Source organism: Lathamus discolor, chromosome Z, assembly GCF_037157495.1.
Source record: "Lathamus discolor isolate bLatDis1 chromosome Z, bLatDis1.hap1, whole genome shotgun sequence".
Lineage (NCBI taxonomy): Eukaryota > Metazoa > Chordata > Aves > Psittaciformes > Psittacidae > Lathamus > Lathamus discolor.
In genome coordinates this window covers 86,339,059-86,363,535 of record NC_088909.1, presented here as the reverse complement: position 1 = coordinate 86,363,535, position 24,477 = coordinate 86,339,059, and the positions used below count along the sequence as shown (strand labels likewise).

At 42.3% G+C, this 24,477-nt stretch overlaps 1 protein-coding gene and 1 pseudogene across 11 annotated transcripts in view; both read left to right on the top strand.

Moving 5' to 3' along the window:
* The window catches only part of LHFPL2 (LHFPL tetraspan subfamily member 2), a 126,726-nt gene extending 107,260 nt beyond the window's left edge, over positions 1–19,466 (top strand). For 10 of the 11 annotated variants that reach the window (XM_065662307.1, XM_065662304.1, XM_065662305.1 and 7 more), the window contains 2 exons: positions 2,739–3,523; positions 17,856–19,466. In XM_065662307.1, the coding sequence (XP_065518379.1) occupies positions 3,094–3,523; positions 17,856–18,112 (687 nt within the window). In that variant the 5' untranslated portion in view covers positions 2,739–3,093 and the 3' untranslated portion in view covers positions 18,113–19,466. Of the gene's footprint in view, positions 1–2,520; positions 2,542–2,738; positions 3,524–17,855 lie in introns of those variants that run through there. The other variant, XM_065662309.1, reaches the window with a different exon arrangement.
* LOC136005977 (uncharacterized) lies at positions 18,168–20,727 on the top strand (annotated as a pseudogene).
* The last annotated feature ends 3,750 nt before the right edge of the window (positions 20,728–24,477 follow it).

Here is a 24,477-nt window from a genome sequence, read left to right as displayed (position 1 = left end):
CAAATAAGGAATGGCCCTGCTCCTCTTCTCATCCGTGTACCATACTACTTTCTCTGTTTCTGTCTGCTCATGAAAACGAATTGTATTTGTGTGGCCCCTGCCCCTCTTCTGGTCTTGCCATCCTACTTCTTATGTTTCTATCATCTACTCACAAAAAGGAGTTGTAGGTGAGTTGTACTCACATGCAAAGGCATCACTAGTGCAAGAATAAATTTAAGCAGTTCACACATGAATAAAGGTACATTGCTCTGGAGATACATTTTGTATCATAAATGACTAGTTACCTGGCAAAAGCTGAATTGTGAAGGTTTCATGGGAAAGTGAGATATAATCTGTTGAGTTGTAGTTATTGATGACATTGACTAACTTTTCAGTGCTGTGAATTTTCCCTGTGTTGCAAAACAGGGAAGTATGTGTTCCAGTGAAGTCCTGAGATTTGATATGACCTCCATATCATCTTTAGACAGGCTGTTTTGCTTATGCAGTGACTTTTCTGAAGATACTCTGTTTTAAAATGTTACTGTAATTTATTCATGGGCTTGTATTTCATATGGAAAAGAAGCCCATGGTTTGGTCTTTTCTTCTGATTCTTATATAGCACCCCGTATTTGTTATCAGTGCCATGTCTTTATGGCTGCCAGTGTTCATCTGCAGTTTCCACCTACTTAGGTAAATATAAACTTTGTTCTCATCTGTATTCAATAAACAGTGTTTTCTGTTCAGCAGGTACAGAGTAAGCACTAACAGCTATGATGTGTGTTCAAGTCCTATGTCTCTTGCACCTTAATTAAAATCCTTGAAGCACAAAGGTGAAGAGTTCGTATGGGTGCGGTACTTGCACAGAAATACAGATTCCGACTCTGCAGATTTGGAATTTCTCTTAAAAAATTTGGGACATTTTCTATTAAATTCTGTTCAATTGTGCAGATGACATTAGAAGAATGTAGGTTTGCAGTGGACATTTCCTACATTCCAGTTGTTATTTAAAGTGGAAATACTGAGAGAATTAACTTTTTTTTGGCAGGTTGATGCTTCATCTCTCTGTTATTACAAAGGGTGTATGCAAGTTATCAGTATGTCACGTTGCTTGAAATCTTCATGTTTTCCTCCCTAAAATGGAAACTGAGCTGAACTGTTATCTCAGTATGGCTAAAAGCACAACTACATATGTTTTGCCTTTTTCAAGGCAAGGCCATTATATTGAACTAAGAGTGACAAAATTCAGTTGTTTCAGAGCAGCTTAAGTCTGTGTGTTTGTAATACCAAAGGAGTCTGCATATCTAGACAAGGAAGACAAATATGGATAAAATTTTGAGGATGATTCACTACAACTACTACAGGAGGGAGTAGAAATAGCTGGATGAAATTCTGAATGTGTTGAAGTTGTGGGTGTGTGTTTTGTTTCACATTCAGTAGGACTAGGATTCAACCACTGGGCTCTAGACTCCTAAGAAATTAAATACCAAACCCATGACAAAGCTGAAAAAAAATTGGGAATGTCTGTTTACCTGGCATCTGCTGACCCGTTTGTGCGTGGCAGCAGTGCAGCAGTGAGGTCCAGATCTGGTTCTCAACTCTCTTGAATCCAGTTCAATGTTGGTATTTTGTTTTTTGTGAGGAAAACTTGGAAGTGCTACGTTCTCATCACAGAGGGAGTAACGTGAGGGCATTTCCTGCTCCCACCCTTGCTTTCAGGCAACAGAGTTTCAGTTCACAGAAGCGTGTGCAATGACCCATTTGTTATTTTGAGACCAATATTTGGGGACAAATTGGAAGTGCAGTGATCTCTGATTGCCTCTTGCAGTAAGATAAGTGTAACTCTGGGAATATCATCAGCTACTGTTCAAAGGCAGCATTAAGGCTTGGGTAAAGCCCTGGGAAGAGGGGAATTCAAAGGAGTCAGGAAGCTCCAGCCTGACTGGCAGCCCCTCTTCCTGGGGTTCTTGGCCACTTGTCAGCAGCTGGGGTGTTTTTCTGCAGATTCCTGTTTACGGTGGTGTTAGGTCTCCAGAGGCTGCCAGTGGTAGCATCAGTTCAAGATGAGTTGTGTGACATACCTGCAGGCAATATGCTTTTCTGAATCAGTGGTGCAAACCTGGATACAGAACTCAGGCTTCAAAGCGAGGGGCTGTGTCACCACATAGCAGGGTGGGCTGTTCCAGCTGTAGTCCTGTTTGCTTCCTCTTGAGGATGGCGCTGGCTCAGGTGCAGTCAGTAGAAGGCTGGAAGGTTGGAACAAGGTTCCTTCATTGCCCTTTGCACCCAGGTGCCCATGGTCCGCAGAGCTGTGCCTGGCTTCTGTCCCAAAGGCGTGACATGCTGCCTTCCCAAGCTGAAGGCAGGAGCTGTGTGTCTGTGAAACTGCTTAAACATGTACAAGTATTTTGCTGAGTGTAACTGCCAGCAATCTCAGTGATTTTACCAGAGGAAGATGATGGTGTGCTGGTAGGAGTGGGTGGGACCACTGGGTGTGACTGAGACCTTTGCTTGAGAAGTAGTGCTTGGCAAACACACGCAGTGGGATGGGGCAGAGCAGATACCGTAAGTACTGCTGGGCAGCCAGAGGTTAATCACTCTGCTGGGACAAACCCAGGAGGTTTCCAGCAGGCTCTCCTTAACTGGCCCTTGTTAGAGCTGTTGCATTTTGATGTGGATCTGCACTAGATCTTGGCTCTTTGTGGGGGTGGAAATGAAGACTTTTTCTCACTGCTGATGTGTTGTCTCTTTTTTTCCTGTAGGTGTGTGATGTCAAACAGTGGGCAGTCCTTTCAGCCTCCCCCGCCAGCCTGCAACATCATGTGCCAGTATGAATATTAAGAAAGAAGAGTGTACTTCAGAGCTCAGCATCCCGGAAGGAAAAAAAGAGGAACAGAGAGAACAAATAACTGCACTGCTTGCAAAACTTGGGGCCGTTTACTTTTTCTTCTGAGAAGTATCATCTTGGCGTCTCTGAGACAGCTGAAAAAGCAGGCAGAACAGCTACTGGGATTTTCTTAGGGTCCTTTTTTTTCTTTTTTAACTTAAATTTTTCCTCCCCTTGTGTCTGGATTTTAAGACCGTCAGCTGCACTGATCACAGGCACTGGACATCAATATGTGTCATGTCATTGTAACGTGTCGGTCAATGCTGTGGACTCTCCTGAGTATCGTGGTGGCTTTTGCGGAGCTCATAGCTTTCATGAGCGCAGAGTGGCTGATCGGCAAAGCAAAGCCTTCAAGCTCCGAGGATGTGGACAACGGAACGGGGGGATCACAGGAACCTTACCGTCCAACTCTGGGCATCTACGGGCGCTGCACAAGAATCTCCCACATGCAGTTTTCTAGACGAGACACGCTTTGTGGTCCTTACGCCGAAAACTTCAATGAGATTGCCAGTGGGTTCTGGCAGGCAACTGCTATTTTCCTAGCCGTGGGAATCATGATTCTCTGTGCCGTGGCATTTGTGTCTGTCTTTACTATGTGTGTGCAGAGTATTATGAAGAAAAGCATTTTTAATGTCTGTGGACTGCTACAAGGGATTGCAGGTACGTGTATGTTGAAAGCAACTAAAGTTTTTAATTTTGGGCCCATTCAGCTGAAGAAATGTAGTGATTCTGCCCTGCCTAAAGATAGACAGCATTAGACAGACGAAGAGCAATTCTATATGCTGGTTGTTTATTCAAACACAACTGAAATTTATAGCTACACAGCATGTAATACATCGACATTGGCAGCACAGTTGCAGCCTGATGTGTGCCAAAATGAGCTGACCAGTGTTGCTTTTGTTTGCTGCTTAGTTTTTTTCCCTCTGAATTTTTTTCAGTAACAAAAACTTCTCTCCTTTGTTACCAGCAGAGAACAAAGCTAATACACTGAGGCAGTCTGTTTCCCTCTCGCTACTTTAGTACTTTTTCTGTGACTGAAGGCAGTTCTTTCAGGGTCTCAGACGCTTTGTGGCTGTGGTCAGCACAAATAGCACCCCAGGGATAAGAACAGCCTGCAGTCACACATCCAGTTCTCCAGTATTTCCCACTAAGCAGCGTCCTTCAAGTTTGTGAGCTTGACAAGCAACACCTTAATGATAAACTCTTCCTGTAGCCAGCTTATTGTTCAGCTGCAGTTACACAGCCCAGTGAGCTTCTCTTCCCACTGTCCAAGAATCAGCTGTGCTTTGCCAGAAAAGATTAATTGGTTCTAGAGATTTGGTGTTTCTGCTTAAACCCATGGATTTAACAGAGATTAAATGACTGTTAGTAAACCAGTGCTGGACAGCCCAAGTTAGAGAAGTACTTGGCTTTCTGTACATGCCAGTGAGCCGCAGGGAGAACCTGTCCCATAGGCAGGTTTTCCCCTCTTGTGCTGTGCGTGTGTGGTCATCCGGAGGAGGAGAGTGGTCTTTCTGATCTACCTCTGGCAGCCCTCAGAGACTTACGAGGAGGAAGGGAATGGCCAGGACCGCCTTCTCTTTCCCTCTTGGTTGTGCTCTTAAGCAGATGTTTTCAATTCATGAAAATCATTTTGTTGCAACAAAAATTAGGAGATTTAACTTGTTTGCTCAAAATGTGAATCCAGCTTTTCCCCTCCTGATCTCCACTGAGGTGGTCAAACATGTCTGTGGCAGCTAGTCAGGAGGTAATGACAGGTGTTAAAACCTTTACGAAGCTGGTTGGTTTCATTTTCGTAGTTGAAACCTAAACTAATCTAAGCACACACGGGGACATATGCTAAAACTGAATTTGCTGCTTGCTGCAGCCCTCCAGAGCCAGCAGTACGGGCTAGGGACCAGCTGACACTGGCTCCTGAAACAACTAGCACAGTGGCTGTCACCATCCTCCACTTCATGCATTTTCAGTATAAAAGTGTATTGCTTATTTCATGTCACCCACAATGTAAGGTTTGTTCTTCTGTGGCAGAAGTAAATCCCTAAATTTGCTTGCATGATGGCATACAATTAGCAGATGAATATCCTTTAGATAAAAATTACCAGGTTTGCTGTAGTCATGCCTGGCTTACAGAATTTGCCAGAACCAGTGCAACAAGAAAGCAGCTAGCAGTGCAGATTTAGCCAGTGGAAGATTTTAGCTTATTGCTTTCTTTGCCCTGTACTTCAGAAATAATCCGTGAATCCTGTTTTTCAGGAGATGACGTTACTTCTTTTCTGTTGAAGGGGAGAGATTGGTTACCAGCGTCAGTATATGTTTGGGATGACAGAGTTGGGTCTGTTGAAAAGATAACTTTACTTACAAATCTGACACCGTCTCAAAATATGTAGTCTAACGTCAAGATTAGCAGAAAGTAGGTTCCTGTTTGCAACAGCATGTATTGGTGAGAATATGTATGCAAATTCTGTTTTGGTATCGAGCCAGCTGTATCTGTAATGAGGCTTGTGACCTCAAGAAGGAACAACATGGTCCATAAGGCATTTCTTATATGTCAGGTAATGGACCAGTCCTTTTTGAGCTGTACTGAGGATGGGAGTACTTGACTTCTTTCAATTCAGATAAATGACACAGCATGAAACTGGGTAATAGAAAGGTCATGTTACTGAAACTGTTGCTATGGGAAGTATGCCTGCCAGTATTTGCAGCCAGGTGTTTTGTGGCTAGCAACTCATTTTCTCAAGATGAGTTTTACAGGGTCCACTGGTACATTTGTGTCAGTAGCATTACAGCATCTGCTTACTTTGTTGAAATTATTTTCCAGCTGCTAATTATCACAGCTGTTAATTTCGACTTTCTCAGTTCCCGAGTTTTGGAAACTGCTTAAGGAAGTTGTTCAGGAAGGACAGTTCTTACAGTATGGTTAATCCATCCAGGTATTATGATAGATAGACTAATACCCTGATCAAGAGAACTAGATACAACCCTGCCTTAGTCACGTTAAGCATAAGATCATTCTTTCAAATGTGAACAATTATGGTTTTAATAAGAGTAGAGAAGAATTCACAAAATCATTTTGTCAGCCTATATCAGTACAATATTTGCAAGTATGTGAGACATCTAATTTTCAAAGATGAGATGCATCCATGGCAGAGTCATCTACAGGAACTCAGGATCTTGCAGACTTAATCTCATTTAAAATCTCTGTATCTTTGCAGTGGAGATTTAATATAATTAAAAACATACAACAAGTTAATTAATTCCAGGAATTCATAATGAAAAAGCAATAACAAACACCGGATATATCTTTTCAGTCTAGCAACACTGGTTGTGACCTGGATAATGCCTACAGTGAAATTGCAGAACAGAAAGCAACATCTCTTCTGTTATGGTCCTCTGACAAGTGTGCAAACTCTCATTTAGGTCAGCAGGAAGGAGCCATATACATATCTGGTGCATAAAGGAGTTATTTTGTGAGAGAAAATTAGAAATACAAAGCCATAAAGGAAGAAATATGGCTCGTTTAAACTCCTGTAATTCTTTTTATCACTCATTTTCAGACTGCAGTGTCATTCATTCTGAAGCTGTAGAAACAGTAATCAGTGACCCTAGTTTTTGAGGTATCTGAGGATCATTTAATCTGAAAAAGCATCTTTTCTCTGCAGTAGAGAGTGCAAAGAATGGAGCCATGTAATTAAATAGATAACTACTATCCAGCAGAAAGAAGACCAGGCAGACTTTGAGTGCCTTTTGGGGGAAGGTATTCTATTTTTACAGTCTGTGGATCACTTGAAATTCGGAGACTAGAAGAGGCAGCATGTTATTGTATGGTAACTGATAAGAACCTATTCTAAGTAAATTTTCACAGTAATCACCTAGTTATAGGTAGTAAGTAAGTGATCCTATATCGACTTATCTTGGTATTTATATATATAGGATAGTTGCATATATGTTTACAAGCCTTACTGGGCTTGGGTACTTTACTTTGGTGCTAAATAGTACAAACAAGGCCTGTTTTTAAAGCAGGAAGCTTAGGACAGGTCCAGAAACAGGTTAAGAGTCTGTTTCTGACACAGTTTACACTGTGAAGTTCATCATAAACAGCTTTTGTTGTCATCTTCTTTTAACCTGTAAGAGCATGGCTGGGCAGAGCTGGCACCTGTGTTTGTTTCCCTGTGAGGAGCTACACGGCCATGTGCCTGGAAAGGCTCTGGGGAGAGCAGAGTTGAAAGGGTGCTGGTATGGGAGGCAGCTGGGTTTGAAAGCTTCGTTTCTGTTACTTCTTCTCTGCTGTGCTGGAGTGGGGTTGCATTGCCAGGCAGGTTTGCTGGAAGGGGATAAAATAGCTCCTCTCCTCTAAAGTCTTTCCAGAATGGTGATGGCTTCATCTGGGAGGCCTCTCATGAGTCACCCATTTCTCACTACTTTCTCTGTTCACAGCCCACTGTCTCCTAACTCAAATGGGGCTCGACTAAATGGGTTTCTGACAGAAGCATAAAAAAACCCAACAGCCCAAACATATGTAAATCTGGTTGCATTAGTCAGATGGCTGTGTCCCAGTCACGTGCTGAGGGGTGTCTCTAGTTTGGCTGCATTTTGCTGTTGTGAGGCTTAGCAGCCTGCGTTGCTGGCAGTTATGCCTTTGACAGGTATACGTCCACTCAGATAAAGCAGTGGTTTCTGTCCTCAAAGGCTGCTGCATGTGGTCCTAGAACATTAGGTTCCCTGAGCCACCTTGACACAGCATCTGCTAGGGCCCAGATGCTGCAGGTTTAGGATTCCTGCTGTCACCCCAGCAGTTTCTCCTTCAGCACTTCTGGGGGATGGCTCAGCTGGCTTTTCCGCTGGCGCTTGTTGTGCTCAGCCCCAAGCAGTGGAGTCTCTCCCGCAGTGCTTTCTCTTCCCAGGTATCTCACAAGCTCCCCTGTATTCATTCCTTTGTCCTTTCCATGATTTCTTTATTGTTCGTGTCTTCTCCTGTCTGCTGCTGTGGCACTTTTGAGGGTTCCCCTATCAGAAACTACTGCAGCACCTGGATAATAGTTCAGTTCCAGTAGGGCAGCTTTACCTTCAAGTGCAAGGAAACTTCTCCACAGTTTTCTAAGATGAAGAAGTGAAACCCAGTTGGAAGGCAGCTGTGTCTACAGCAGTCTGTCTTTGCTGCTGGAAGAGTTTGGTTTACATCTTTTGCACTAAGAAACAGTTCAGCGTGCTACACTTACTGGTCATCATGTCCATTTGGGAGGCTGTGTGATTAGGAAGATGGCCTGAGCAGCGTGTGATGGGAACCATCTGCAGGGGAAGAGGATTGGAGCTGCTTGTGGGGGTGTATGAAGTAGGATCCAGCTGCTCAGGGTGGGTTCATGGTGCGGGGGCTGCATGGCTCCGGGCTGCTGGAAGTTAAGGAGGCCACTGGGAGTTGCGAAGGGGGAAGCTGAGAAGGAAGCACGAGGTCAGCCAGGCCTCTCCTTGGAGAGGAGAGAAAACGTAGAACGTGGGGCGGGGGGGAGTACACGAAGCTGCTAATGCTCTTTGATGGTCAGAGCATGATGTGATAGATTATGATAGTTGCACAGTAGTGCAGAATGTTCAGTTGTAGGTAGCAGCATGCTGTAAAAAGGCATTGTTTTGTCTGAGAAAGGGCTGAACTGGTGAGCAAGGAAGAAAGCACCTTGTAAGCTCACAATGCTGCCTATGGGCAATGGAAGCTGTTACTCAGCTGCATTGCTCAGGCAGTAGGAGGGCACAGAGAGTGGTTTTGCCCTTGAAGGCAAGGAAGCTTCTTGTTTGTCTTTCTAAAATGCAGAGCATGCATTTTTCAAAAAAGCATATTTCCTCTTGGATTCAGCTCAGAGTTTTTCTTTTCTGATGCCAGAATTCTGAATTCTTGGGGTAGAAAGAAAGGAAAAAGGAGGGTGGGGGGGATTTCTAATGGAAACCCTGACAGTCTGAACTGCTTTTGCTGTCTGCGGTATAAGTGCTTCCTGTAACCTATATGGCCAAATGCCAGCATGACATCTAATACACACTTGGCTGCTGGAAGTTCAAGCAAAGGGGATTGCTATATTGGAATATGCCAGGGAAGAAAAATTGAGTTCAAGTGCTAAGTTGCAGTTGAGCTGGAGGGGGGTATAACTTCAAAGGAATAAAGTGAAGCTTTCAGTGTTTTCTTAGATTTGGTGGTCAGCTCATCACCTGTGCTACCAAGGCTGGCACGTGGGAATAGTAGACACCTAGCAGATTACGATAGAAAAATACACAGCCCCACCAGCTTTTCAGTGGTCAAGTGGCAGCTGATTTTCCTGGAAGCATAAATCTCTTCCATTAAATGGTGCTCACTATGAGATTCTCATGCTTCCCACTGAGAAGTGTTTCACTGTGGCACAAATACACCATGATCCCTTACCTCTACTAGGGTGGGTGAGAATCCGAGAACTTCTTTACACCTCTGCCCTGGCAATGTGAGGTAAGAACATGCGGGCTCTACCCAAGAGCCCAGAGGGATAGCAGGGCTCCCTTTCTGTCAGATTTTTACTTCCAGGCCTTACAGCCAAGACTGATGCTGCTGTTCATATAGAGGATGCAAACGCTAGAAGCTTGACAAATGCTGTGTTATCACTCAAATGGAAGTAAAAAGATTAAAGCACCTCTTTCAGAATGAGGGTCTAACTTATGTTTAGCTCCAGTCCTCAGTGTGTCTGGTGTGATGGTGAAGGAAATTGGTGCGTTTAAGTTTTGCTTCCTTCCACAACACAGATGACCCACACTCTACTACTGTACAACCCATAAAGCTACCTGAAATTCACCCCTTGCTGCATCCTCCTTCACCTTTTGCTTCTTGCTCAGCCTTAGTTCCTCTGCAGCTCCTGCTGCCTGCTCTCCCAAGGGCTTGTTTGTGCAGTGGGATGTGCAGATCCCATGGTACAGTACTGAGGAAATGTAACACCATGACAAAGATGACCTACAGCCCTTTTAACTCTTCGCTTAAGTTGAGGCAGGTTGTTGGTTTAGCCTCCCTTACAGAGCTGTGATCAGGAGGTGGTGGGTTTCATTCCCTTTCTGCTGATTCAGCATAAGCAGTTGATGGTTTGGAGGTCGTGGCGCTCACTGGTTGAACAACAGTGGAAAGGATTATGGTGAATGGTGTGAAATGTATTGGGGTCTTTTCCTCTGCTTCTTTCATGGATGGAATAATTAATATTGCCTGATACTATCTTCCCTAACTCAGGAGCCTCCTGAATTTACCACCACAATTCAGTTTCTCATTTAGCAGCTTCAAGCCTTTTATTAGGAAATTAAAAACACTCAATGCTTCATTGGCTTTTAAGGTAAAATGTCAGAGGTGACCAGCTCTCACAACTGTGCCTGAGCAGTGGTGCTCTGAGTGGAGAGGTCTTTGGTTACCTCTGCACTTGTAAACATTTGGCTTTTCCCCTATAACGTGCTTTAACTTCACTTAATTTCTGGCTTCACATTCGCTGCATGGGAGCACGTGCAGTGTGGCGACATGACTCCACATGGCTGGTGGCCAGCATAGAGGCAGTGGTGTCACTGCAAGGCTTGGGGCTGATCTTACTTTGAGTTTCCACATTTCCTTCCCTCCTACCTAACAGGGACTCTGACCACATGCGTAAAAATTATTAAAAGCTAATGGCAAATTTGCCCTTCCCTCTCCTGAAAACAGGAGTCTGTAGGCTCAGGGTTTATTATAGAGAAATCCAAGCAGTTAGATCACACCAATAGCAAAAAGAAACCAAACCCCAGATCACTCATATGATGTCATCCTGCCAAGGCAACCCACATCCAGCTGATAAACTGACTTATTTTTGGATTCTTCTGTGGATAACAAAATATACTTCAGAGTTGAGACTCCCACCAGTAATCCCCCCCACTGTATTCCTGTCCCTGTTTTCACAACCCAACATCAGTAATGCCATGAGAAGTTTATATATATTTGCATAGGTTAGGTTATGAATGACCATCTTTGATTTCTTTAATAAACGGGAAAAGCTGCATGAGCAAATAGTATAGTTAATTTACTGTTGAAGAGTAGGGATCTTTTCCTCAGCTTAGGGAAAGCAGTGATTAGGGAACTGCTTTTCTTCTGGTGAATGCTTACCCTGAGACAGTTTTAAAGGGAAAAAAATGCATGTGCAGGTTTTGAGACATCACTTGGTTACACTTTTAAACAATTCATTCTTCTGCCTCAGCTTAGGGTATCCTAGGTACACTGTAATCTGTATATGACTGTAGTCCTCTGCAGTAACTGCAGGTATAGAGGTATGAATCTTGCCTCAATGCATTTCCCACTGGCAGCCCTCCCCACCCTCAACAGCCATTCTTCCAACTTCTCCCAAATCCCCCTGGCTTGTGCAAACCTTCATTGTGTGTGGAGTCCTGGAAGGCTTTTTGAAGCATTGACCTTCGTAATGTTAGGAATTTTTCTTTCGTTGTGCAGTGTTTCCAAGTGGGCCAGAGGCCATCTCCAAGGCAGTAAGGGCTTGCAGAGTCTCCCCTTTCTTTTTGGGCAAAGACCTTCTTGCCTCTGGTCAGCTGCTTGCATTCAGTGGGTCTGGCAGTCACCCAGGGGATGGAGAGCAGCTACAGAGGCACTTCTGGGGCCTGGTGCTGAATGAACCATAATTGGTGCTCACTTCAGCATCTCGACACACAGGTTTAGCTTGCCCTATTGCTAGTGTGGAGTGCTGAAACCACCACATCAGCTGGCCTGAGCCCACCTCATTAACTCTGATCTGATTAAAGCGGAATTACTGAATCATTTCTCAAGGCTAGCGGTGCGTGCTATACAGCTGCTGAGTAGGAGGCCATCACTTTGGTTGTCTGCTGGTAGATGAAGAGGTCAAAATCATGCAAAAGCACCTTGTAGTATTCCTGCTGCATAGCGGTTTGTTAGGGACAGTTTGCGTATGTGAAATCCCCCTCTAGTTAAGCTGGGGTATTACATCTGTACAAATATTTTACACATTAAATTGTTCAGGTATTCAGCCTACTGACACATTTGGAAGTACGAGGAGCAAAGGCAGGGTTATTTTGCCTTGGTGGTGCAACGCCCTTGGGGCTGAGTGTTAATCTCTTGTGGTTGTGCAGAAGATGAGAACAATCAGGATCACTGCCACTGAGGAAGCGACCCGCATGGTGTTGTGCAAGGCTGATCCCTCCCTGCCTTTAGCCTTGCTCTCTTCCTTTCTTAAACTGTTTTTGCTCAGTGGTGCTGCTCCATGGGAGCCTGTTGCAGTGCCACCTCACTGATCACAGCTGCTTAATTTCCTGTTTCTTCAGCAGCATTTACAAGCTTTTTCTGTTATTTTGCTAGGAAATGAGAAGATAGTTTCAGACTTTGCAATGGAAATTGGCTTTATTAGTATATGCTGTTGTTTAATATGGCACAACAGCAGCTGCACAGGAGACTGTCAAAACTAAATAGCATGCCTTCACTTAGCAAACAAGCATCTGCTTAACCCCTGTCTCGAGGGTTGCTTCCAAGGGTGGAATCAAAAAGCTTTTACTCAGATCTGATCCCAGCACATGATATGACATACAAATGCCCTTAACGGTAGAAGGGTCTGTTGGTTTTCTGTGATGTTAGCCTGGCAGCACTACTGCAGTGTATAAAACCCAGGAGGAACAATTGCTTGCTGCAGTTCCAGGCCCTTAAAAGGGGAGAGTTCTCAATGCACAAGTGCAAAAAGGCTTCCTATAGCAAAAGCACTGTCTTCAGAAACAGCGTTGCACTGTTGCGCAGCCTGCTGTATTTGCATTGATGTTTCCCAGTATGCTATAATGTCTTGCTTTGGTGTTTTAGAAGAAAGGAGTTACTTCTCCATCCTTTGAATATAGAACAGCTGATGTCTAATAGGTTGTCTGTTGTAGTCAGGAAATACATTTTAGTTTAATAATCCCAGTAAATTCTAAATCTCATCTAAATTCTGTATTTCTTAGGGCTTGTTTTTGAAAGCAGGTAATTAGGGACTGATAATAAAATGTTATGTGGGCAAATTGCCTTCAGTGAATGATGGGAAAATGTTCTTGGCTGACAGACTAACACCAAAGATTTTTAGGTGAGGTCTTTGGATAAAACAGTAATTTGAATAGTTTACTGTTGTCATTCTTAGGCATCTGGCAGCACTGTGTAGCAATCTTTCAGACTTGTGTTTTAAGGACTCCTAAGAGGAAAGGTAACTAACTGAGAGCTGGCAACTACTAACAATAAAGAAAACATTATGGAAAAGTTATCACACTGATTTAAAGAAATGGGACAGGGCTAATTAAGAAGTAGGAACAAGGGTATGTGTACAGCAAAACCTGCACTCCCAGTTAAATCTAGAGCAGAGAGCAAGCCCGAACTCTGTGAGCCTGTACAAAACAGTTTGTAATGTTTCCAAAATGAATTTGTTCCTCCCAGCAGGGAGAACAAACAGCAGTAATTCCACAGGTAGACTGTAAATGAAAACTCTCATTTCTTGTACATTGCCATGGAGAACTGGAAGGATCTGTTGCAGAAACTTAATTCAGACAGAGCGTATTTTTGTTCTCTGTTCTTTCTCTTGAAGATTGGCTTCTCTTCAAAGACACTGAGACAAGAACAAAACCTGATTTATTAAGTAAAAGAAATCTCTATCATTAATGTTTACTGTACTCCTGCCAGATCCGTCTCAAGGAAGACTGTTGACAGGAGATAATTGTTGCTTTATCAGACTATGCTGACATAAAATTGCACAACACGAACTCAAGCTTTCTACTTTTGTGGATAACAAAAATTTAAGTGCCTGTATCTTAATTTACAGCATTAAATATCTTAGAAAGCCACACAGTGCAGATTAAATACACAAGTAATATTTGAGTAAGTGTAAGAATAACTGAATCAAATGCACAAAACATGGGAATGATAATAGTTAATCCAGAGAGCACCTTTTATATACAAATCTAGAGTTTATCAGGAGCTGCTTTTGTGCTCTTGTGTGCAGTGAGTATAAATGAATACCAGGGATAAGGATGCTTGTCTCCCCTTTCCAGCCCCTTGAAAATAGCAGGCTGTGCTCTCCACCTTGTTTCATTCAGTGACACGATCACATCTGCTTCTGGCTCGGTGCCGCCCATCCAGCGCCCTCCTCTGCCTTCCCCGCAGGGACTCTTCAGAAACAACGTCGTGTGCCCCTGTGCTGCTTTGTGCTGTCTACAAGCAACTGCAAAAACATTTCTCTCCCTTCTACAGTTTTTTAAGACTGTTTCATTGCAGAGGCTGATAAAAGAAAAGGTAACCGGCAGGCAATGGATTGGATGAATCTATTGCCGGTGTGGTGTTTGGGGTTAGCTCACACCCCGTCTCTGCATGTCGTGTCTGAAAAGCACATTGTCAGCAACTGGAGGCCAAAATGGTGAGCAGAGATGCCAGGCTCTGTAGTAATGCAAGTAAGTGACCAAAAGTAGAGAGCTACAGGCAGGTGAGCCCCAGGGACTGAGCAGCAGCTACAGAAAGGCAGGGATTGAGGCAGTTAAAGCTTCTGCCAAAGAAGCAAAGAGATGTAAGGGACCTGGCCGGGCTCTGCCCTTTCTCATACACTGGTAAGAGAAAACCAGGGCTGAGACTTTATATGTTTTTTCCCTTTGTGGCTTGTCTTGTCACTGCCTGGCCTTTAAGTGGTTTTTGCTCAACTGCAACAGCTTGCACATGTGTTAGATGTAGATCAAGGCTACGCTGTTAGCTGTAGAAGTGCAGTCTGCCTTTTTTGTGTTGTATAAAATGGTTGTGGAGTTCTCTGTAGATTAAAGTTGGAAGAGCACAGGGACTGATGAGCTATTTGTGTTGCATTTAACCCTTTTGCCTGTTGAGAAGCGGACTGTGACTTTCCAAGCAGCAACACAACCTCTCCTACCTTGTTCTTTGCATATGGACATTTTTGCTTCCTCTCTCTTGTATTCATTTTCACAGAAACAGAGAGGGTGTTCTTCTTGGGGGTCTCTGGAAACTGCTGCTCTGGTTACGGGTAGTTGGGACAGTTAAGTGCTTTGGATTGCTGGTTTCTGCTTTAGCCCATGGTTTGCTCTGTTGGTGGGTGGGAAAGCATCTTCTATGTCGTTTAAGCTGCAGGAGCCATTGAAATGAGCTCTTTAGCCTGTGCACGCCTCTTTAGTAGTTACTGGGAAGCAGAAGGCAAAGCTCCTCTTGATGGTTTTAATTGAGCGCCCCTTTTTGGGCAGGTAGGGAGAGGCAGGAAGGAATCTGTGAAGCTCAGCCATTGCTACTGGTACTGGAGCTGTGAGCTGAAAACTTGGTGAGGAACCTGTGCCTCTCCACTTGTTGTTAGCTAGCATGATATCCAGGGAGTGCCATTTCTATGGTGGGCATGCTGATCTGGCTTATTTGAGTCATCTTTATTTACTTTTTCTAGCAAGTAGGAATCAGGTAGTCATCAAATGAGAGGTGCATGTCCTGGTAAGCTTTCTGTCTGCACTGAAATGTAGTATAAAAGGTAGGTTTGGTAGTGAAAACATGACTTTCTTTTTCTTTTTTTATGCTAGGCCTGTAGATGCTTCACAAATTTAGCTATCTGAAGGAGAAATCAGGTGAGACTCTGAGCATATTTAAGTCCATAGTTAAGACTTTTCTCCAAATTTTGTTTTCATCTGTGCGAAAGCCACTGTGATTTATCAAGTTATGGGCTGTAGTCAGTGTTTCTCCAGAAATACTCTGTACTCTTATAAAGAAAGAAATTCAGTAAACTCCTGATAACTGCACTTCACAGCAGTGCTGCAGCCTCTCTGGAGGCTGAGTTTATCAGCTTCAGGCATACACCACACAACCAGTAGCTTTCAAGAGTTGTTCTAGTTTTGGTGGAGAAGGATGTAGCTTCTTGGTGCTGGTTATGACTCAGCCATAAGGCAGGTTTGCTGTTAAACGCCAGTTCTCTAGTTTGTGAGTGATGGGGAGGTGAACTTGAAACATTTCCTTGTTGGCAGCAACTATGTTGGTATTTCACATCCGGCTTCTTAACTCAGTGATTTTTAACTATCAAAAGGTTTGTGATCATCAGAGAAAATGGTGACCACTGTACCATCAGAAAAATACATAGTGTGGTCATGCCAGTTACACAGAACAGGAAACTAGTGATGAATAGAGGAGAAGGAACTGTGGTGTTTAGTCTGAAACAGCTGTGGGGCTCAGCAGGATGAGAGCACAGCTTATCCAGGTCTGTCCAAGATAAAGCAGTATTTTATACTTAACGTAGTTTGGCCAGTCAGCCAGGAAATACTGCATAAAACTTGTCATTAGTTCTTAAATGTAGGCAGTGATGAAATCCCTTCACAGAGAATGGATATCACTCTCTAATGGATTTTGCTGCCCCAGAGAATAATGACATTAGTTCATTCATGCTCGTGATGTTGTGTCATTGTTAGAAAAATGCTGGAGGAAGGACTTTCTTTTGTGAAATGTCTGGCATTCGTAGACATTGACTTTAGACAGATGGATGACGGGGTTTTCATTTTGTGTATGTGAACTGCGTACTAGCTAGGACCCAGCTTTTCTTTCTCAAGTGAGCAAGTTTTCTTGCATCTGGCTGAATTTCTTTAAACAAGCAATTGAAGAAGCCTAACATACTCTAAAATAGGCTAGTCTAACTGAGGAAGATGCAAAAAGGTCTTTCCAGCTGTTCTTTGTAATCATTTACTATATGGAAAAAAAAGGAACTGTTTTCTGTCTTACTGCTTGGTAGAAATTTGGGGATTAGATGAAATCTAATAGATAAATCAGCACCATACATAAAAAGTACAACTTTCAGCCCACTTCTAGAAGGGCTGAAAGCACCTTTACTAGCTATTTTCATGAAAGTGCCAGGTTGAATAAAGGGCTTTACAGTGCAGGACAAACAAACCAGTAATATTTATGGGATCTGAAAGGCTGTGTTCATTTTCCGGATGAACTGGTTGTGTTTAAGAAAAAACTATTTTTCATTAATTCTTCCTGTTCTTCTGGTTAAAATTTTAAAGAAAAACAGAATGTAGCCGCTAGCATATTAGGCATTTTGATTAAATTTCTCGTCTTTGTGCAAAGACAAATCATGTGTTCAGGGACTCCAGATCAGTAAAACATCTAGTCGGAGCTTTCTCTTTCTGGGCTGATGCACAGCAGGATGTTCAAGTAGTTTAGCAGGATGGGAAGCTGTGGCTTTTGGTCCTGCATCACCAGAAATGTGTTTTCCCTCTGCAGCAGTCAGTTGCCTGCTTTGAGGATCCCACTGTTTACCTGAGCACTGGGTTGACTCCAGGATCCTTTCATTGCGATAGCAGTTTACTGAACTGGCAGTGGTACTTTTTCTGTTGTCCCAACGTGGCCAAATAAGCAGATGCATTGTGAGGGCTGTTGGTTTTTTTTTGTTGGGTTTTTTGTTTTGTTTTGGTTTGGGTTTTGTTTGGTTGGTTGGTTTGTTTGTTTGTTTTGGGGGTGGGGGTGTGTTTTGGTGTTTTTTTTTCTTTTTCCAGGCAGGAAAATCAAGGTAGGAAAACTCCAGAGGAAAAAAGGTCAGAATGTTTATGATGATGCCTAAATAAAGCTGAGTGAGGGCTAGCTAAACACAAACTCAAAACCAGATGCAGGCATTCATAAATATTTGAAAAGTACAAGTATGAACCATAGGTAGAGATGCTAGAATCTTTTGCAAGCTCTGTATGCCTAGCAGTAATGTGTGAAAGCAGAGGATGCAGCAGAAACAGTTTAAAATTAGGACTAGGCCATTATCACCTGAAATAAGCCTTTCACAAGGAAAACCACAGGATAGCTCCAAGTTTAGATAAAACACTGCATGGTGTGTACTAGGGGACAATCAGTAAAGAAATGTTGGATGGATGAAGAAGAGTAGCCTTTTGCTAATCTCCTGGTACTTAGGAGTGAGTACTGACCGTCATAACTGTTACAACATGTGTTGCATTTGGTGTTAAACTGGTCATTTGTTAAACTTCTGTCTTCTGTTTTTATTTCTAGGCCTCTTCCTTATTTTAGGCTTGATAATTTACCCTGCAGGTTGGGGATGCCAGAAAGCAATAAGCTATTGTGGACCTTATGCTTCTGCTTACAAACTAGGAGACTGCTCCGTGGGCTGGGCTTTCTACACAGCTATTGGTGGCACTATTCTGACGTTCATCTGTGCTGTCTTCTCGGCGCAAGCTGAAATAGCCACGTCCAGTGACAAAGTCCAAGAAGAAATAGAAGAAGGAAAAAACCTTATCTGCCTCCTTTAACTCCAGTGGGGAAAAGATACCAGTGCCTGGATCTTAATCTGCTTTCCATTGACTGGTCAAGCAGATCCACTTACTTTTTTCTACCATTTGTGTGATTGAGCCCCATGCATTCCAGCCCCGAACTACTGAAATGGTCTTTCTCCCTTGCTTGGCAATGAGGATCAGAGAAAGAATCCCAAGAAAGCAGAATGTAAATATTTGGGGATTTTTTTAGTTTCATTCTATGATCAGGACACAGTGGAATATAGTAGTCTGACTGGGAGGTGAGGAATCATGTATATAGCAGGAATGTTGCTGTTATAACTGACAAATTCTGATTGATCGGATTGCCTTACCCACCTTGTCCACTTTGAGGAAATTGGATTTAAAACAATAAAAGCCAGCACATTTTTTTTTCTTATACAGAAAAGAGAAGCCTATTTTAATTAGGCTTTGTTTCCAAGGGCTCCCCTCACCTGTGAATATTTCACCACCACCTTGTTTGGTACCATCCTTTTCACTGAGGTGCTTTTTGATATTAAACTCACTTAAAGTACAGTGCCTTCTCAGACAGTAAGTACATGTTGGAGAGAGGAAAGCTGATGTGACACAGTTTACAATGACCTTTAAACATTTGTAAAGTCAAGTCCCTGCCAGGTTTATTTGTCTTAAATCTTATAGTGCAAAGTGTGTGCCGCTTGTTACATAGCAGGTACATGACTGTGTTTCCATTGGCTAGACAGAGAAGCTGCTGTTATTCTGGCTTTCACCTGACTCTGATAAAATTGTTTGAAGTAACCATTGTTAGAAATATTTCTGCAGCCTTTATTAATAAACTCCTGACATCACAAGCAGATGACAACTCCCCACAGCATATCCGAGCATTCTTATGAATGCCAACAGCCTGGCCTGGGCTGTAGCCTCTCCTACAAATGCAAATCACATGCTGGACTTCGACAGTATTATTCTTTCTCTTGCCAGCGATATAACTCATTCCTAGTTTACGGATCATTGTCTCATGACTCAGAGCCACACGAGTCCTCAAGAAATATACATTTTTTCAGGAAGTCTTGCCAAATTCTATATGCCTGGAAAGATCTTTTCCCTTTTTTTTTTTTTTTTTTTTTTTTAACCTGCTTGTAGTATGGACCCTTTTCAACTCAGTCAGGAGAAATAAAAGAGACCTTGCCACAAATGACATTCCTTTCTCAAAGACAGGTGGTTGTATTACTTGTGGTGTTGCATCACTTACCTTTTAAATGTTTTCAGTAGTTCTGATATCTTAAAATACAAAGGAATGGTGTAACTGTGCAATAGGAGCATTGGGGATAATTCAGCTGAGTAGTAGTTCTAATTAAATACTTTGTGAATTTTAGACTCCTTTTCTTACTTCTTGGTATTCTAACATCATGCAATGACAGCATTGCTTTCTCTCATTTCACTGTGTAATACGGGCCCAGAGATTCTTGCTCGTGCCTGGTCAGTCCCTTACAGTCTGCCATTAGTTATTTGTAGGTATTAAGAAATCATTGTTAGTGTACAGGTAGGTAGCTGATTTCCATACGAGAGCTGTTTTGCAGTCATGACCACAGGCCCAGGGCTGGGCTCAGGCAGGGGTGCACAGCAGGAGTCATGGTGATGGAGCACCCCTCCAGCGCCTGTGTGCAGCACAGGCTTGGCCTAGCCAATCTATGGAGCAACCCCGGCCCAGCACTGGACCTGCCCGTGTCCACGCCCAGAGCACCTTCAAGCCACACAATGGGTGGGTACAGGGGTGATCTCTGAACCACTGCACAACACAGTCAACTTACGATATTAAAAAGGGATTGTTTTAATCTAATTGCTTCTTGCATTCACCTGCTCCTGCAACCCACATCTTTCTACTTTAAAATGGTTAATTATCTTTTAAGTACGTAATTTAATAAAACAAAAGTTATGGTCTGGAACCTTTTTTGTCAAGTGCCTGCACAAAGCAAGATTGTAACAAATCAAAATTACTAGCACAGAGTGGTGTGCAAGGACAGAACTCGCAGCCACACGTTTCTCCGTCCTTCTCCGGCACACAGTCACAAATATGTACGATCTGAACAGGCACTTGGCTGTCCCTTACTCCACACAGCTGCATTCCTGATGCTCCTCCTGATCCTGCTGCTGCGGCATGTGCCAGGCCATGAGCTCAGCAGTGATCCTCTGGGTTCTGCACATGGGGTCAAGGAAGTATGAGGGTAGCATGAAACTCAGCTAAAACCTGATTGTGAAAGAGATCTTCAGTTTAGCTTTTCTTAGGTGGGTAGCAATCCAACGTCCATGTTACCACAAATCTTGACACTATATAAGGGTGACAAATGCTGCTTTGGCTTAAATACTTCTTTAGTCAGAATAAGGTCAGTTCTTCCAACAGGTTTAGAGGGCGTATACTGCTTTGGCTTAGAAGTAAACAATGACCAACCTTCATTTACATTACTAGCTGACCTCTGCTGTAAGCTACAGAATGCTTGAAAATTTTAATAGTGCAGTTTTTAAGTACAAAGGTGGTATTTTTCAGTGGCTGTTTTGCTTTTGTTTGCATTTGTAACCAAGAACCAGCTTTTCTCCTTGTTGCTGGTGTACTATGAATTTGCTCTGCAATAACATAATCGACTAACTTGCAATATCCACATTCATCATGTAGCACAGATAGAAGACAGGCTGGGAAGAAATACAGAAAACAACCAATCAGAATTTCTTTTCTCAGGGTTCTGTTTTTCTAGCGAGTGTTAAGATGGTCTGTATTGCAGATTCCTTTTTCCTGGATGAGGTTTTCAGGTGCAGGGTGCACTCATTAGCTTTCACAGCTGTTTAAAGTTGTTCCTGAAGTTCACCTCAGCAGTAGCTTTCAAAAATATTAAAACAAACAAACAAACAAAAACCCAAACCAGGTATCATCTTAAAGGTAATTTAATTAATTCCATGAGAAGGCTGCAGAGTGTAACTGCTTCTTAATGTACAAGCACTGCATAGAAGCTAGAAGAATTTGCTGTGGATTCTTTAAAACCTGTGTGCCAATTCAGTTTAACTTTGTGGTATTGAAGAATTCTTCAGACATCTGTGGTTTGATAGACTTCATAAACTAAACTTGTATTCTCTGAAGTGCCATAGACCTTTTTTTAATTGTAGCATATTTAAATACATATATATATATATATATATACACAAACATGTGTGAGATGTGCAATACCAGGAATGGATTTTGTTGTGTTTTGAGTTTGGTTTTTTTCCTTAGTTTTTGATTTTAAACAACATATTTGAAAGGGAGTTCCCATGGAAGAAGTGGCTGAGGTTTTGGTGGTGTGGACAAACTGAAGCATGGCATAATGCAATAGAATCACTAATTCTGATAAGTAATATAACAGTAGTAAGAGAAGGTTAAAGATACATCAAAAATATCTTCTAGATTCATTTAAAATGCTCAGACCTATATACTACAAACAGTTCAACTGTGAACTGTGTCCATCCCTGGCATTGAAAAGGCTCAGCAAGGTTTCTTAATGTGCTTTAATTGGAACATGGCACTGCAGAAAACATTGCTACTGAGCTATTCCTGGGCTGCCTTTATCACCTTTTTATCTGTTTTACTCAATAAAGTTCTCTGGATTCTGGTATTTTTTTCCAGCCAAATCATTTCCTTTTTAGACTGTTATCCCACCCCAGAGTATCTCATGTCCTAGTGGTAAACAAAGAGGAGCTCAAGTCTTTCTCAAAAGCAGTGGGCGCTGGTGCCCACCTCAAGGAAAGGACAGAGGCCAACAGCAGCAGAGCATGGCAGCAACATATACAGCACAGCCACTCTGTACAGAACAGCGGCTGCAGCAGTCCACCACAGTCCACCTGGAGTAGGTTTTGAGCATGGTTTATTTGTGGTACTATTTTCCTGTTCTTGAGTCACCACTATGTACATTTGTTAGCATGAATGATGTACCTGATGTGTTACTTTTAATCTAAATTTCAATTAAAATGTGAGTTTTCAATCTTTAGCAGGAGTCTGACTACCTTAATTCAAACATACTGGACAAATTGAACCACAGCAAGGTAGTTTAATTGTAGCATTAATAGTATGTAAGATCCCAGCCCACCGATAGTTAGTTCAGATTTCCATCTGATTTTAACAGTTATTACCACTTACTGATCAAAAATATGTGATCTGAAATTGTAGCTATGTGTAATACAATACATTAAACAGACTATCTAATTAATTGAATGCCTGACCAGTGTTTTTCGCTTTGCAAATAAAGCACTGCAGTTCCTGTCTCATGAAACAGGGTAGCAAAGGTTGTAAACCAAATACTGCTTAATTACACAGACATTTTAAATGCTGTTTGCCACATTGTTTCTTGCCTTTCACCTGTGACTTGACAAACACTGGAGGGAGGTCACATACTGTTCTCTAAGCAAAAATAAAGCTTTCAGTATCCCACAGAAGTTCATATATGACTTTTGTGTCACAGTTGCTACAGTCCCTTTCTATTAAGTTTATATATAGTTTATTCCCACTTCTAACAGTTTCTAAACTTCCAAGAATTAGCTCCTGGTTAAAACTTGGAACATGTAGAAACCTGCAGTCTAGAAGTTAGAGGACAGGTGCCACCCAGTGCACTACCACATTAGCATTGGTCACAGGTAGCAGGTTGTTACCCAGCATACATCAGCCCTGTTCCAAACATGCTGCCAATTACTAACGTAAGCCCGAACTTCATTAACAAAAAATCAGTCTCTGAAATGTCTCATCTCGCTAGCTGAAGTTTCCCTTTCCAAATCACGGGCACAAAGAAGTAAAACCTGGTCTTTTCAATGCTTTGTACAGCAGCTCCCCTGTGCTGAAGTGTTCTCCTTCACCTCTGAGTGATGGAACAGCTATGTGTATGAACACTCACTGAAGCAGGACTGTATAGACTTACATAGATATGTCTATACACACATATTATACAGTCACTTCGCAGCACCACATGTGAGCACTGTTGTTTGCTGTAATCTCTTAACCATCCAGCAAAAAGCATATTTTAAACATGCTGTATATGCTGCCATTAAACAGCTGGACAATGAATTTCTTTTTTTTCTAGAACAAAATACAGAGCAGAGTGATCCACAAGTCATAAGTGATCCACAAGTCATACTTCCCATCAGTACTCTTCCCCCCCCCCCCCCAGTGGAGTGTGACATAGCTTTATTCTATCATAAAGTGAAACTAAAATGCTACTGCTGAAGTGAGAAATGGGCACCTTTCTGATTTTTCTGCTGACAAGCACAAAAGCTACTTGTGGACATAAAATTAATTTGTAGGGAAAAAAAGTACAAACTAATTCTTACACATTAATGTAACTGAGTGAAAACTAACACACATTTGTTTTCATTATCTGATTCACTGTGCCTTACTTCTGATTCATAACCAGAAAGCTCCAGGTGTGGGACTTTTTCCTTGAAAAAAAGGCCTTTCCAGAAGTACCTCAGAGTGGTATTAACCATAGTTCTCTTCCCTGTGCTGGTTTCTTTAGGTATGCATACCTTCCCAACTTGGTGCTTGCAACTTCTTGAGGAAGACCAGGCTCAGCAAACCAGAGTTTATCCCTCTCCACAACAGCTCTAAAATTGTGTAATATTTCTAACCATAAAACGTGACTGGATCATGCTCCACAACCGTGCTTACCAAGAAAGTACAAAACCTGGTCCTTTAGGCTGCTGCCACTGCTGTCCTACATCTGTAATTTACAAAGAAACAGACCAATCTGACAAAGAATTTCATTACTGATTCACGCATGTACAAGTGTCTTCAAAGTCACGTCTGCTATCTCCTGAAATAATCCTGACTGTATCTCAAAGCCCTGTTCTTTGTATTGTGCATTTCCAAACGTAGCTATGTCACAGTGGACTACCTAAAGTCGGTGTGCCCTTCAAAGAAAACCCAGTAATAAATTCAGTACTCGAGGCATGTGTTACAGTTGGAAAAAAAAAAAATAAAAAAAAAAATCAGCAGACTGTGACAGTGCCTAAGAAAAAAAGCGAGACACAGGAGTGATGCAGGTATGTCAGTTCATAGGCGGACACTGGGAAAATAAACAGTACCAAAGCAGTGCTGTTTTCAGCAACTTCATTTTGCTCTCAATAGGGTTTTAATCACTTAATACCTGTAGAATTTCATTCAGTAATGACAGAACATATTTGTATTTTAGTCCTTGTGAGTTTACAGCAGCAGAAAGTGGCTGCAACTGTTCAAGAATTTCCGTCTTAAAAGTCGAGAACACTGATTCTCAATAACCTAATGTATTATTTTGATAATGGACATTTTGCTTTCCCATTTTAGCAGAATTACAGCATTTATGTACTGGATTATACAACCAAATGAGACTTTAACA